This window comes from Corvus hawaiiensis, chromosome 6, assembly GCF_020740725.1.
Source record: "Corvus hawaiiensis isolate bCorHaw1 chromosome 6, bCorHaw1.pri.cur, whole genome shotgun sequence".
Lineage (NCBI taxonomy): Eukaryota > Metazoa > Chordata > Aves > Passeriformes > Corvidae > Corvus > Corvus hawaiiensis.
In genome coordinates this window covers 61389313-61404315 of record NC_063218.1, presented here as the reverse complement: position 1 = coordinate 61404315, position 15003 = coordinate 61389313, and the positions used below count along the sequence as shown (strand labels likewise).

Here is a 15003-nt window from a genome sequence, read left to right as displayed (position 1 = left end):
TGAGGAAAGAAACATTGTGTGCAAAAAAAATCATGCTAATGCATTGTCACAGTCAGGCTTGTATATTCACCTGAATGGTACCAATTTGCTAATATTGTTTTCATAAATGAACAATTTATTCTACATCATTTATCTTTATTCTAGTATCTGCATAGATACCGCAAACTACTAGAATATAATTTGCTTTCTTCTAGATTTTGCCTAGTACAAGAGAACAGACACTTCACAAGAAAAGTAAGAAAAAGGCTACTTTGTATCCAGACATCTCATAGTATATCACTTGTGAAGTTACAGTTCTGTTTGACAAGGGCTAAATTGTTTTTTCTTACTTGGAGGAAAAAACCGAACATCAATAGCAGGAAAATATCTTGGCTATTAATTGGGCAAGTAATATCCTCCTGATGCATTCCACAATCCCTACCAATCTTCTAAAACACAAGCATAGCAGTTTCTTCAATCATCATTTCATAAATAGCAGAGATCTGCTTCTCCTTATTAAGAAAAAGAAAAGAGGAAGGTGATTGAGGAAGAGGCCTTAGCCTGTCATTTACAGTATCTTGCTTCTCATGATAGTTGAGATTATCAAGAGTTTGCACATATGAGCTGCAAATACATAGAGGGAGGAGGTTACAGACATCACACCTTTCCCGTTTACACTTTTATTAAAAACGGAGTTCCAAAGAAAATTCATCATTCACACAGCTATCTGGAGAACTCAACAAGCACGCTGAAATAATAGGGAATGTGGACCAGTGTATTTGTTCAATGAATGCCAGATGGATTTTGGAATTTGGTAATCAGGGATCTGGCATGTCTTTATAATGTATTTGGGACAGATTGGAACATTTTTGTGTAATTGCTATAACCAGGTGCTTTTGTCTCACTGAAATTAAACTACCTTTTACTATCCTTGTTTCTATAAGGAAGACAGAACTGGAAATCAAGTATATATTGTCTATACTGGCCTCTCTTTCCCATCCATGCCCACGATTACTTCTTTACTTTCTTAATAAAGTCACTGATGGGCCTGTTACTTCCTAGCTATGCCAGTAAAAGATTCTGTAGTTACACTTAGTTAAAAAGGTGTAATAAACATTACTTGAAAAGAAGACATATGTCTTCATGAACTGAATTTTACAACACAAAGCTTGTTTATCAAAAAGCAAGACTTCAAATACTTCAAATGCAAGAAGAAACTCCCTACAAGGATCTGATTTATTCTATAAATAGTTAAGAGACTTAATTTATAGTGAACATTCTGAGTATAATTAGAAAACATATCTACCCTGACAAGCAAAACTAAGACTTAACTCTCATTGAAATTTGTCCCAGAGACTGATGTACCTGGGAACAGTAGGTTTTAATAGTTGAGGCTTGGTTTGATACTATAGCATTTGTAAGGTTATTGCAATATTTGACAATCACCCTTAATGTATATCTGGGGAGAAGCAAATAACTTTGACTAGTATGTTTGGGTATATTATTCATCAGGAACCTCTGATAGCAGAAAGTATTCTAACAGACAAAAAAATCTTATGCCTGTTAAAGGCATTAAGAGCAAGCTCAAGTGCAGAGTTTCCATACCAAATGCCAAAACTACATTACACAGGGAACTGTGGCTAGACAACATAAATTCAAACTTCATGCTTTACACGTCTAAGCAGTTTTAAACACTGACAGATTTCAGACAGATTTTTAGACAGATTTCTTTTTTTTTTTTTTTTGATACCACAGAAATACTGACTCAGTCAGGAGGTCCACTGACATTGATGTCTTTTAAGACTGACCTCAAGTTCCAGAAGGGGCAACAACTCCATTTAAGACAGAGAAAGACAACTGCCACAGTTGTACTTTTAGAATATGTTCATCCACAGATCTCCAAAATTTCATTGTCTCACTGAAGTGACATGGTAAGGAATACAAAGAAAATAGTTGTATTTTTGATAGGTTAGTAGCCTGTCCTTCTAACTACATAATGGTGCTACCCCTAAGTATCTCTTCTGTTTTAGAATAGGGGAAGGAAAAGAACTTGTGTATGTCTCTAATTACTTCCATACAAGTTCAAATAACCATCATTTCTTTTCCCAGATGATATTCAATCCTTGTACTAATTGCTTCCATTTCAAAAGCACAAGATTCTTCCCACTCTAGTTGTGCCATACAGAATTATCAGCCATAGTTATATACACTATTTCTTGCCATAATACAGACTACTACTCTAATTAGTTCCAATACAGTTTATACATTTAATAGCTTGTTTGCTTTAAGTGAACAATCTTCTAACCCCTTCTAAAGGACTTTTGCAACAAAAGAGATGTCTCAATTGATCTTGAAACTGTAAGAATATGGTCTGCAGGAACTCTGATAGGTCCTCCACACAAAAGATTAATGAATAACTCTTTTTGCAGTAGTTCTATATGTTTCCTTCATCTTCCTTGACTATTCTCTTTTTATAGTGCTCACTTTTGGCAATACTATTTTACAGAGCTAAATATACACATTACTTCTGCATTGCAATACGAATTTTAATGAGACTGGAAAGGTAGAAACTACCCTGTTCAAGTTTTCCTCACACAAACAGATAAAACATAAAATAACAAAGAGGGGAAATAATATATATACTACATACCACATATTTTATACATACAATTATATAAAATTTTGTGTACGTATATAGACAAAGTTTTATAAATATTTAATACATATTATATATACAGACAATAAAAAATTTTGCTGTTCACTCACTTCTCTGCTTCACAAAGCAATGAATCATGAAATAAATTATGGAAATGGGAAGAAAACCACACAGAACATCCTACAATTTACTGCCATTTTCTTAGGAAATACCTGTGTATTATCAAATAACATAGCAACTAATAAAGACTTCTATTTTAGAACTTTTCAAATGTTCCAGTTGGCTTCCTCTCACTTTCTTCACTGAGCCTGGGGCTAAGTCATGTGCAAGAGCTATAGAAGCATGGAAGTGGCCACCAGAGCAGACAGCCCAATAAGGACAATCACTACTAAATGAACCCTGAATCTGGGGTTTCCACATTTGAAACTCCACCCTCCCTTTGAACCTTTTTTGCTCAGCTTCCGAGACTTAGAAAAATTACTAACACAACCATATCTGAACTGCCATACTTTCTAAACAGAAACTACTCCATATTTGAAGCATAAAGGATTTTCTTCATTTTATTAGATAACTAATCAGCAAGTACTGAAAAGGAAGAAATTTTCTGTGTTGACCAGAAATAACAGCACAATTACAAGAAATCACCAGGCCTTCCTGAAAGACTTCAGAACCAGCTGCAGTCAGAACCATTGTGATCAGCAGTTACAGTAACATTTTGTTTTCAACAAAGTGAGGTGTAGTTGTCTTGCCTTTTACATCAGATAAAGTTAACCAGATTTGCTTCATTTTGTAAGTTTTCATGTTGCTTTTGTGTGCATGCATTAGCAGCCTACTTCCATCAGTAAGTCACTCCACACACTTAGGCCACAGACTTTAAAGTCTCCATCTTGTGTCTTCAGGAGTTTCAGAGCAGCTTGGGTCTGTTCCTTAAGCAGTGTAGATCCCTGACAGAGGCAGCTGAAGCGCTCCCTTAATTCTTCCCAGGACAATTCAGCTTTGTCAAAGCAACTTTTAATCCACCTTCCCTGCAAGGGATCATAGAGCAAGTGGCTTCCCCAGGCGGTTAAGAGGTCCAAATAAGATCTGCTTAACTGAGAATAGTGACCAGCTAGAAAGGCAAGAAGGGAACATGGGAGGCAAAGGCAGAAGGCAGAAAATCTCTCCTGGTTGCCCAGCAGCCAGGAAAGCAGGAGCCCGGCGGTGCATCCGTCTTCTGCAGCATTCGCCTGGTACCCGTCTAGGCTGGTCTCATCTCGATCCCTGTCTCCGGCCTGCTCAGCGCCGCTCCCCTGCTTCAGCAGAGCCAGCGCCGCCGCCACGACCTCAAAGGCGCGGGGCTGGGGGAGCTGCTCCAGAACACCGCACAACCAACGCAGCTGCCCCGCGGCCTCCCCGACCTCCTGCCCCTCCTCCCGCAGCCGGTTCAGCAGCAGCTGCGCCTCCGCCTGCAGCTGCGGCTCTTGCCCGGGGGGACACCGCGGCGGGCGGCGGGGCAGCGCCAGCAGACAGGCCGCGGCCTTGCGGCGGGCGAGCAGCGCCAGGCCGCGGGGCTCGGGGCCGGTCCCCGCGCCGGGAGGCTGCAGAAGGCTGCGGAGCAGGCTGCGGCAGGCAGCAGGCGGCAAAGCGCGGTTCTCCAGCAGCGCCAGCCCCACCAGCTGTGGGCAGCGGCCCAGTGTAGGGAAGCCGAGCAGAGGGTACGGCTGAGCCCGGCGCAGCCGCCGCCCGAGGGCCTCCCGGAGCTCGGGCCGGGCACGGAACCGATCATAGAGGTGTTGGAAATACCGGGCCCACTCTAGAGCCCTGTCCAGGGTGAGGGAGTCCCAGTCCCGCACCAACGCGGAGCGGGACACAATCAGGAGTGCCGACAGCTGCTCCACCTGCCCCAGCACGACCTCCATGCCCCAGTCTTGGCGCTACAGGTTTGAGCGGGATCCGGCCGGGAGCCGGGGCCAACCCGAGCCGCGGAGGGATGGCGTTTGTAACTCTATTGGCTGAGGGGGACGTCAATCCGGTGCGGATCGAGCTTTTGTTAAAGGAGTCGTCGCTCACCTTCCGGCCGATCACTCAGCCGAGAGCGGGAAATTGAGCCGAATTAAAATTATAAAAACCGAGCACGATTATTATATATTTTTTTAAAGTAAATCGTTCCCCTCTAGGCCCTTTACCATCTTCGTTGCCCTCCTTTGGACGCTCTACAGTAGCTTTCTTTCTTTTTTGTATTGTGTGGCCCAAAGCTACACACAGGACTCAAGGTGGGCCACACCAGAGCAGAGCAGGATAATCACCTCCCGCGACCGGCCGGTCTGTCTATGCCAAGAGGCATAGAGCAATATGTAGCATAATATTCCTAACTATCCCTTAAAAAATAAACCTCTTCAGGAGCAAAGCCCCCCTGCCCCACCTTTGGGGGTACTTCCCAAATTCAGTGATAGCTCAGTCCCTGGAGGGCAGCCATGTCCGAGCTCAGTAGGGAGCAGGGCTGGCTGCCCATCACTACCCACGGCTCAGTGTTCTGCCAGGGGCTGGGCTCACCCTTCTGCCCTTCCAGTTAATGGCTTCATAGCTCATTAGAGATTCCCCAGGGCAACAGGCCTTCTCCGAATACCTGTGCCAAGCCTCTGGCTGCCTGCAGGGGTAATGGCAGACACCTGCCCTGGCTGCCCGGGCACTAACGCTGCTGGTATTTCCCACACAGATGCCGCCAGACAACATGGTAGAAACACTATAACGACTCCTCTCTGCAGTGACAAGAGGTGACTCCTCTACTTCCACCTCTGCTAGCTGAAGGACAAATTTATGCAGCAAGCAAGGGGTATTAGGAATGGCTTCACACAGCCTGTGTATTGGAGTGACTGTTCTCAGGTGCTTGCCTAATGTCCACTGCCTCAAGGGCTTCCACTCTGCTGGGTTACAGGTTCTTTCCCTCTATCCTCATCTCTTTGACAGAGCTACACTACATGTTCCCTCAGAGTGTGGAATTGAACAGGCTGGTCTGGCTTCTGGCAGCTTCCACAGGAGCACCTTTGTGCCCCTGCTCCTCAGGGTTGCACCAGTGGCATCCAGGTGCTGGAGCTGTGAGGTTTGGGAGCTGCTGGATATTCCTCTGGAAGTTTGCCAGCCCTGTGGCACAATCCTAGCCAATGGAGCAGGTCTGGAGATAGCAGAGTGGCCTGGTGAGTGCATGGTGAGTCCCTGGTGCCTTTGGCTGAGTTGGGTTGCAGCAATGCCCAGGGGAAGAGGGTGGACACCCTTCTCACCCAGCCTAGCAGGACATGGCCCTGTGTCCTGTCCTGGGATAACAGTGCCAACCTGCCCAAGAAACTCCTTTAGCTTTCTGAAAGGCACTTACAACACCTGGCATAGTAAATAAGGTTTGACTGGAATTTACTGCAGGAACCAGTAGTAAAAACCAAACTATAATCCTGTGAGCTACACTACTGTAGGGCAAACTATAATGCCCTTTCTCTTGAAAGAGCATTATGCATCCTCATGCAGAATGTATGTTCTCTTCTATACATCCTAGTGCTGCAAATAGTTTCCCCTGAGTTTGTTATTAAACAAATAGCATTTTTGGGTGATGGAGTGTGCAAGGACTCTTGGTAGCTTAGATAGTAAGAGACACAACACTTGTAGCTCTGACTTCAAACTAACATGGGTGAAAGACAAGAAAGAGGTCAACAACTTGCTTCTACTGCTTTCTTTTCCACTAAGGAAAACTGAAATATGTGGACAGAGCCACTGAACCCATTAGAATTCTGTGTCTAACTAGGAATGTGCGGAGACCTTGTCTCATGTCCACAGATCCTTGGGCTAAAAGTAACATCAAAGCTGTTGGTGACCAGCTTTTCTAATTCACATCACACTTCGAAAATAAAGCAAAAGACAGATTAAGAAATTTGCAAGGGTTTAGATACTAGGCTCCCCTCTCTAAACCCTCTTGTAGACTGCCCTAGATGGTTGTTTAGTAAAAGTCTTTCTCAAGTACACTCACTAAAACAGATCTCTCACCTGACCTATTATCCTATTTTCTTATTTCCTATTTTTCTTATTTATTATTGAAAAAAACATGAAGCTGTAGGCTTGATGCTCTAGGTCACCTGTAGGTTAAGGGCCCAATATAGGCATTGGAGTGAAATTCTATGGCCCTTGTTTGTGATTGAAGGAGCTCATAACAACCTCTCAATGTCTATGAATATAATGTATTTCAAGGTACCATTCTAAAATACTTGGTTTTCCCCTGAAAAATCTCTTTTAAGCTTTCTGTTAGATATTAAACATTAAATTTGCTACAGATGTCTAGAGATTTCTTGCATTGTTAACAATAGAATTGCTATTGTAATTAACAAATTAATACTTACCTATCATCTGCCTTACCTGTATATTCCAATGCATATTATAAAATAATATACAATGAAGAGAAGATGGAACGTGCAAACTTTGAAGTTACATACAGTTGAGTGCAGCACTTTGGGATGTTACTCTGTGTTTTACTTAAATGAAAAAGTGACAGAAACCTGGAGTGGTTGGAATATAATTAAAATTTTATATATAGTATGTAATATGTAATATATATATATAGACATGTATATATAGGCCTCTCTGGTTTAATACAGCACATCTTGAATGAAGGGTTGTGGCACAGAGGAAGAAGACTGTTTCAGTGAATTCCATGTTTTATTTTGGTAGGGTTGTTTTTGGAGGTGCATATGCTCCATGACATAAAGAGGAAAAGATATTTCCCTTTACATCAGACAACTTTTCACAAGAATTCTTTCACATTACTGTTCTTTTTCTTTATTGGATAAAGCATATGAGTTTATATCCTCATAGTGTATGTCTCTGTATCTTTCAGTTGAAAGAAATCAAATAATCACATTTGCAGCACCGGGAAACTAACAAAAACAGGTTGTGAAATTCTAAGTAGTCTGGAAAAAACACTGTTATCTGGAATACTCTTGCATGGGAAAGGAGATGGCCTGTGTGTCCTAATGGGTCTCGGTAGAGCTAACTGAAAAATTAAATATCCATTTCATGAAAAACTCTGAATATTTCAGCTTTTTTTTTTTACTTAGGGTGAAAATTCTAAATATCAACATTTTTCCTCAAAAGGGCACAGGTTGATATCTCTGTAATAAAATGGTTCATGCAAAAAGACATTTGTGTATTTCTAGGTATTGCAGCTGCATTTAGTCTCCTGTCATGATCGGGATGCATATAATAAAAAATAGAGCCTAATGTGAAGGAGCAGCAGAGTTTTGCATTAGAATGCATTAGAAAATTATTTCAAGGAATGAAAAAGAAACAAGGTATCAGTGAGACTGTTATGATTCTGTTACACTACAATAGTCCGTAAAAACTGTAATTCTTTCTCTACACTCACCATTAAAGGAACTCCTTTTCTTCTCTTAAGTTTGTGTTATTATTTGAGAACCTGACCATTCTCAGAACGCATTCTAGGATCTTCCACTGCAAGAATGGGATCTATTTATCAGTTGAATCATTTGCTGGGGCAATGTACCATGTAGCAATCAAATCAAATCAAATTAAATTGAAAAATTGGCTTTTTCTTACAGGTGAATTATTTGCATATGATTTTTAAGACCTAGTACTCTTTTCTATGACCAGTCTTGGATCTAGATAAGTAATAGCTTGTGTAGCCATAGGGTTCTTCCATAGTAATTACCATTATTACTAAGCCTCAAAAATTGTACTTACTGTCTATCAACTCATATTACGACTGTTGCTACCTAATGGTATTGCTGAGTTGTATACGTATTGTTTAAAAGTATCTGTACAGTGCTGAGTTGGTTTTCTACCTGAGGAACACCTTAGGATAGTTGGGAGATACTTAAGAGAGTACTGAGAGACTGAGGAGGTGAGGTAGAGAGTTAATATTGGGGAAGGGGATAGGAAAGGGAAAGTTCATGTTAGGATGTCAGGAGATACAGTAAGAACACAGAGATGGGGTGGTGTGCTGGTTTGGCCAAATTTAGAAATATATCCTCTGAGAGAAGGCAGGTCACAACCATACCTCCCCCACCAGCTTTGGGAAAAAAAAAATTTTCTCGAAGGAAAGTGAAAGAGATAAAAACTATTTCTTTAACAAACACATGGGAAAAGAATAATAATGCTAAATAATAAAATCTCTTGCTGTGGAGAAAAAACCTGGGAAAGTGTCAGAGTCCTCCCTTTGGTCTGCTCGGAGCTGGGGCTTGGCCCAGGGCCAGGCCCTCTGTGCTCGGTGGAAAGTCCTCCCGATGTGTTCCGATATTGAAGGAGTCCAGCAGAAAAGGGAGAAAATCCGAAATTCCAGGGAAGAAAAAAAAAATTCAACTCTCAGTCTCTCTCCAGAGAAAAAGAAGCTGAACAACTGGCCAAAAGCTGACTGGAAAGCAGCAAGCTGGGTGCTTCCTCGCTCCCCTGACGCAGCTGAAAAAAAAAAGTCTCTATCTCTGTGTGACCTTGAACAAGCTGCAAGCTGCTTTGAAGAAGTTTTGCTTAGGGTTTCCTCCCCCCTATCAGGCTCAGTTTAAAGGCATAGAAAGGCACAAAATTAATTCCTGGGCATAGGGCCACTATATGGGATACACAAAGTAACCCCAAGACAGGTGGATCGAATGGTGCGTGGATTTTCAAATAGCACTGTGTGCTGAGTGTGCTTTCCTGCTTGATTACTTTTTTAAAAAGAAACCAAATTGGTTATTTAATATCAACCTTCTTCCTCTATTAATGATACTTGTAGTAGTCTCTGATATTGTTTTAGGGTGTGTTTGGATGTGTATTTCATGTTACGTAAACTACGCAGTCTCTCTATTTTTACCTAACAAGAAGTGAAACTCACAATGGTACACTGTGGATACAAAAATGCTGCTAGCAAGAATTTTTCTTGCTACTTTCTAAGTCTGTGGGATACTTTCCTCTCTCACGGAAGATATTTGCAAAGTGTATAAACCATGAACACCTGCGACCTTGCCGAGCTTTGTTTATAGTACAGTAGGAAAATATTTTGACAATGGGTGGTTTAGGATTTTAGCCATTCACCCCCAAGGGGTGGCTTATCCTTTGTCCAATTAGACTATGAAGAAAAAAAGTCTATAAAAGAGTTTGTAAAATAATTAAATAAATCAATCTTTCTGCACAATTCCTGCCTGTTGGATATCTCTCTTCCTCCATACAGCTGCGGGATATGGTAATAGGTACACCTTAAAGAAAATCATACAGAAGAATTATCACTTCATTACACAGTCTGAAAAAATAACCTTTGTTTTGTCTTATTTAAAAGCAAAGAAGAAAACAGAAGAGAGAACAGGGCATATTTTAAATGATAGGCTAGAGCAGATTTACAGATTTACAATCGCAACACATTGGATTGTTTGCATGTCTGCTGTATGCTTCTTCTAAGTAACTGTGATAGTATGAACAGGGGTGGCCACTGTTTCCTGTGTTGTAAGTTTTGCTTCTGTTTTGTTGTTATGTTTGTTTGTTCCCCAACAAAGTCTATTTTTTTTTTATTTAATCTCTAAAATAGGCATTAAAATAAGAGTTTTGAGGGTATTCATCTACGTTTGTGTTAAGCTGTAGTAAATGTTCCTCCATTACAGCTTTTGATTGATAAGATACATGGCAAAGAAAGTTGATGAGGAAGTAAGAGAAGTGTCTGTTAGGTACAAAAATCTGGGAAGTCATTTTCACAGCTCCCTGAAAACAAGCCCACTTTTCAGTGAAGCACTGCAAAACAGTTTCGCAAGCCTTGCATTTAATATGAATTACTCTGCTGTTTTATCTAAGCTGAGAAGTCAAGTAAAACATTCATATGAAGTTTTATGGAACTAGTGGGTTTCTTCACTCTGGTTATGGAGCCAGTGAAATTCACCCTGGCAGGAAATACCAGTTTTGAGGCAAAATTGATCAAAGTAGCCAGAAGTCTGGGTTTCATTGTTATATTTTCCTTCCTCTCAGAAGTCATATTGGCTATAAAATGGTTATACTATTTCTCCTGAACAGAAATGTAGGACATTGTTTACTCATTCTAACTGGCATTATAAAACTCCAAAATGGTCTTTCCTTAGGTAAGGGGGTGTTATTGTAAATTACGAAAATGAATACATTGAGAGACGTGTATGATCATCTTCTATATTTCTGGCACTAATATTCACATTCTAACTGTAAGGACACTTGTTTAGCTGCCTCAAATTGTGTGTTAGGCACAAGTTTGCCACACTTATTATCTTACACGTAGTGAAGACTCTAAACTTGTGAACCATTCTTGTACAATTTCTTTCTATTTCTGCAACAAACTCTGTGGAAAACTGAGGTTATTAGTCAAACCACTACCTGGCAGACTATGTCACCCCTTCCATACCTTCTGATGAGATACTTAGATTTATTTTTTTGTGTGTCAATGTAATCTCTCATTATCTCAAAAAAGAGCAAGGCTGTGGTGGGCTTTTGGTATTAGAACAGATCAAATTGCATAATAAAGGTGTTGAACCTACTAATTTGTACATCAGCATGAGCCTTAGACTGTACAAAAGGCATATCTGTCATCGGGGGATTTCCCCTGAAACCTCTTTGTGAGTCCTGCTTGAAGTGTATCAGTGTATTAGTAGCAATGCCCATTTGTGATGAGTAAGGCTATGATTTTAGTAACTGGTGTCAGTGGTCAAGCATCAGTTTTGCAATGCACTAGATGAAAATTGATTGAAAATCAGCATGTTGAAAGAATGCTATATGTAACATGCCACTGAGATAACCTAATTTTCACTCTAATTAGGAACTTCACCTATGTCTGGCTATACCAAAACGAAATTTTTAGGAAAATTGTATAAAAAGACAGGCTTTGCTGCCTAGCTCTATTTCTAATTTTGATACTATGAGTCAGAACTATACTAGTAAAACTGCTAAGCTAGAGTATAGCTCTTCAGTATCATAGACATAAACGTAAGTGTAATTGGTTGGCAAATGGAGTCATCTTTTTCTATGTGAATAATCAATTAGAAGTGAAATTAGACATTCAAAGTTCCCTTGCACCATATGAGCCTTGTTAAATGATCATGTATGCACTCCAAAAAAAAGTTGCAGCTGTTATGTGTGTATTAGCTACAACTAGTTTTGCCTGAGGTTGTTTGAGTTAATGCATTTTTAGCTTATATTTGCTGTGGGATAAGAGCATGCATTAATGTTGCTCAGCTGATGAATGGTAAAATATTAAGCTTTGTGCTTTGGTCATTTGCCTTGGTTTGTGACTGCCTTTAGAGAGATTTAATTTGCTGCCTGTTGTGGTGATGGGCTTGATAGGTCATAGCATGTACTGATGAGCTTGCCTACATGCCCTCTTTTCCTTTAAGCCAAGGAAATTCTTATCTACTTATTTTAAGTACTTTTCTTATGGGATCAGGTGCACAAATTCATCCTTCTGAACCATTCTTCCAGCTTGAACCCATCCTCCCTCTTTTTGGGTGCCTGTTAAGAACTGTCTTAAAGAGCTATCAGAGATTAGAGATCATCTTATCAGAATCCTCTGAAAATAATATTCCATAAAACTTGAGTCATAAAGGCTGGCTATGGCTAAAGGTTTGGAAGTTTGATATGTAATACTCTAGTACTTGTATGAAGTGAAGAATAGTTGGACTCAGCTTAGTCTAGTGTCACAGGTTTAGTATTGAATGACAAAGTGGCTATAAGAGTACTGGAAGAAAAAAAATATTAATGTTTAAGAATAACAAGTAAAAATTCTTTCCTAGTTGTAGATTCTGTGTATTTCCATGACACCTAAATTGCTGTCATTCACAAGAGTTCAGGGAGATCTCATAAACACATTTTCATATTGGATTTGGTAATATTTTTCATTTACATAAAAAGATATATAAAACTCTATGCAAGACAGCTATGTATAGAGATATTTATATGTATGTCTGGGTTCTAATACCAGAAGTCATTTGGATTATTCATTTTCATTGCCTTAATATCCTGAAAACATCTCAAAATTGTCAGATACCACTCCTTTGCAGTTCTATACAGTGTCTTTACGAATAATACGTCTGTGTATTCAGAGAGAGCTGCACTAAAACACATATATGCACACACTGGGTAGACATTTCTTTTTTTGAGTGATAAGGCTTTTATGTACCTGTTGTTTCCATTTTCATGTCTCCAAAGCTTTTATGTGAATTTTTCCAGCACATTTCTCATTATTCTCTCAAATTTTACTCTGCTGAATGGCTGCAGCTTCCAGACATATAACCTGAAAAGTCCTGGGAGAATTTACATAAAAACAATAAAACCAAGGAAATGGAAACCACAGAATGTATACATAATTTTTTTTTTCAGTCTTTGCTAAGAAGATCATTGGTTAATACTTACAAACTAATCTGATTTTCCATTTTAACATCCTTTTCACTGTGAAGCAAATATGGGAGAGTGGGATGGTAAGAATCATTCTTGAAGTGAAGGGGAGCTTATATGTGAATCTCATTAAGGTTAAAAGATTTTACTTTTCTCCATCCTAGTATATCAAGAAGAACATCCCATAAAAAAAATCATATAAGTGCCTTAATCAAGCAAATGTTAATGCAAAGCTTTGAAGGGATTTTCCTTCCTGTTTAAGAAAATTGAAAGGGTTTTTTTTTTTATTTGTTGGTTTATTTATATAAACACATATAAAGGAATACTGGATTATGTTATCTACACTCATAATGTCCTCTAGAAGCCGATCATTAAAACTCATACAGCCATTTATAGGAGCAATAGTACAGTAAAATAGTACAGTGATTTTGGTTTCTATTGACAGCTGCTTGCTAATAGCAAGTTGTGTACCTGTCTCAAAAATGCCTCTAGCAGTTAAAGGATTTTTCCTAACTCCAGAGTTTTTAACTTAATGGTGTTCTTTAAGAAGTTTTTTCCACTTTTTACAGTAAACAGAGATATTTCATTAGTAAAAAGGCCCAGAAACCAAAATGTTTTGGTGTTGCCATTTCTATAGCAGTTATGTTTGTGTATTTCATGTCAATTGCATATTATCTTGGTTGTCTGACATGATTCCTAGTCCAGTGCACTTAAGGGTTTGTGTAATGGCAAAGATTGGAGCTTTTGTGTATATTCAAAAAGCATGACAGTATAGGTAATGTATGTAGTATGATATGCTAATTCATAGCTGGTCCTGAAATGTTGCTATTTGCTTTCCCAATTAGCAGTGTTGACTTGTACTTGTAGAAAAGAATAACAATGGGCTAAAAAAAAGGCAGCAGAGATGAGATTCTAGCACATAGGATATTTGCATAAACCTAAAAGCCAGCAAAAGAAAATTCTTGTGCAGTTTGTACTTATGGATGGGGTGATGATGATGAGTGAAGATTAATTCCTAGAACTAAAGAAAAAGTCTAAAAGAAAGGTCTGATTTAGTAAAGGTCTTTTTTGTGAAAAAAAATGTAGCAGTAGCCCAGTATTAAACCTGGAAATAATAAAATTCATATTAATTCCTTTTGTTCTAACAAAAAGAGCAAAAACACTACTCTTAGTAGAAAGCACTGTTGAAAGTATCCTCATATTTCTTGGTATTGCAAAAGCTTCTTTTATTTTGAGAAAAATATATTGGTAACTTCATCAAGGAATAATTACTCTCTCAGAAATGTATTTGAGTTTTATATTCTGCATGGGGAAAATGACATGAAACAATGAAAAAGTATTGTGTCTGCTTTTCTTTCTGTGAAATGCTGATGCTCATCAGCCTTTGAAAGAGTGTTAAGTTCTGTTAACTGACAACTTACAACCCTTGGGAGCTGGAATTGGTCCCTTTGGTTTTCGTAGAAAGAGTTGGATCTAATAGTTCTTAGAAAAGGGACAATATGGATCAAGTCTTCGAGACAAAACTTGCCGATGATTCACAGTTCTAAACCTCCTAAGGGAGTTAGGCACCTTGCCACAATAGCAAGTCAATGGGAACCAGATGCCTAAGGGTCTTGAGAGCTCTTGAAAATTTCTGTATTAACAGAGGTGATTGTGTCCAAGTTAGGGATCCTCATTCATGTAGTGAAAGCATCCTGTGCATCTGGCAGCAGTCAGGATTTATATAGGAAACACAACAGTTTGTAATCTGTGTGTAACTCACCTAAATACTGCAGTGAATAGATGCTATGAACTACAGTACAGAAATGATTTATCCAAGGAAATAGTCCAGAAAATTTCCATGGGGTAATCTGAGTAATTTTTTAATCTCAGAATGCAATTTGGTTCTATTTTCTTTAGTGGTCTTTGTGATCAAAACAGTAATTTCTCTACGAATGAGAGGTTAGAATTTTCTACTAAATAAAGTTAGGAAGTAAAATTACTTGGGCTAAATCAAAATGCTAGTTTACATAAAATCAGTATGG

General features: G+C 39.2%; 1 protein-coding gene across 1 annotated transcript; it reads right to left on the bottom strand.

The window, feature by feature from the left end:
- Positions 1–1071: 1071 nt before the first annotated feature.
- Positions 1072–4596, bottom strand: FANCF (FA complementation group F). Its single transcript, XM_048308335.1, has one exon. It carries the CDS (start codon positions 4531–4533, stop codon positions 3457–3459), a length of 1077 nt encoding a protein of 358 aa, XP_048164292.1. The 5' UTR covers positions 4534–4596; the 3' UTR covers positions 1072–3456.
- Between the last annotated feature and the right edge of the window lie 10407 nt (positions 4597–15003).

Coding starts and splice junctions, on each gene's coding strand:
- FANCF (XM_048308335.1), bottom strand. CDS start 4,533: ATGGAGGTCGTGCTGGGGCAGGTGGAGCAGCTGTCGGCACTCCTGATT.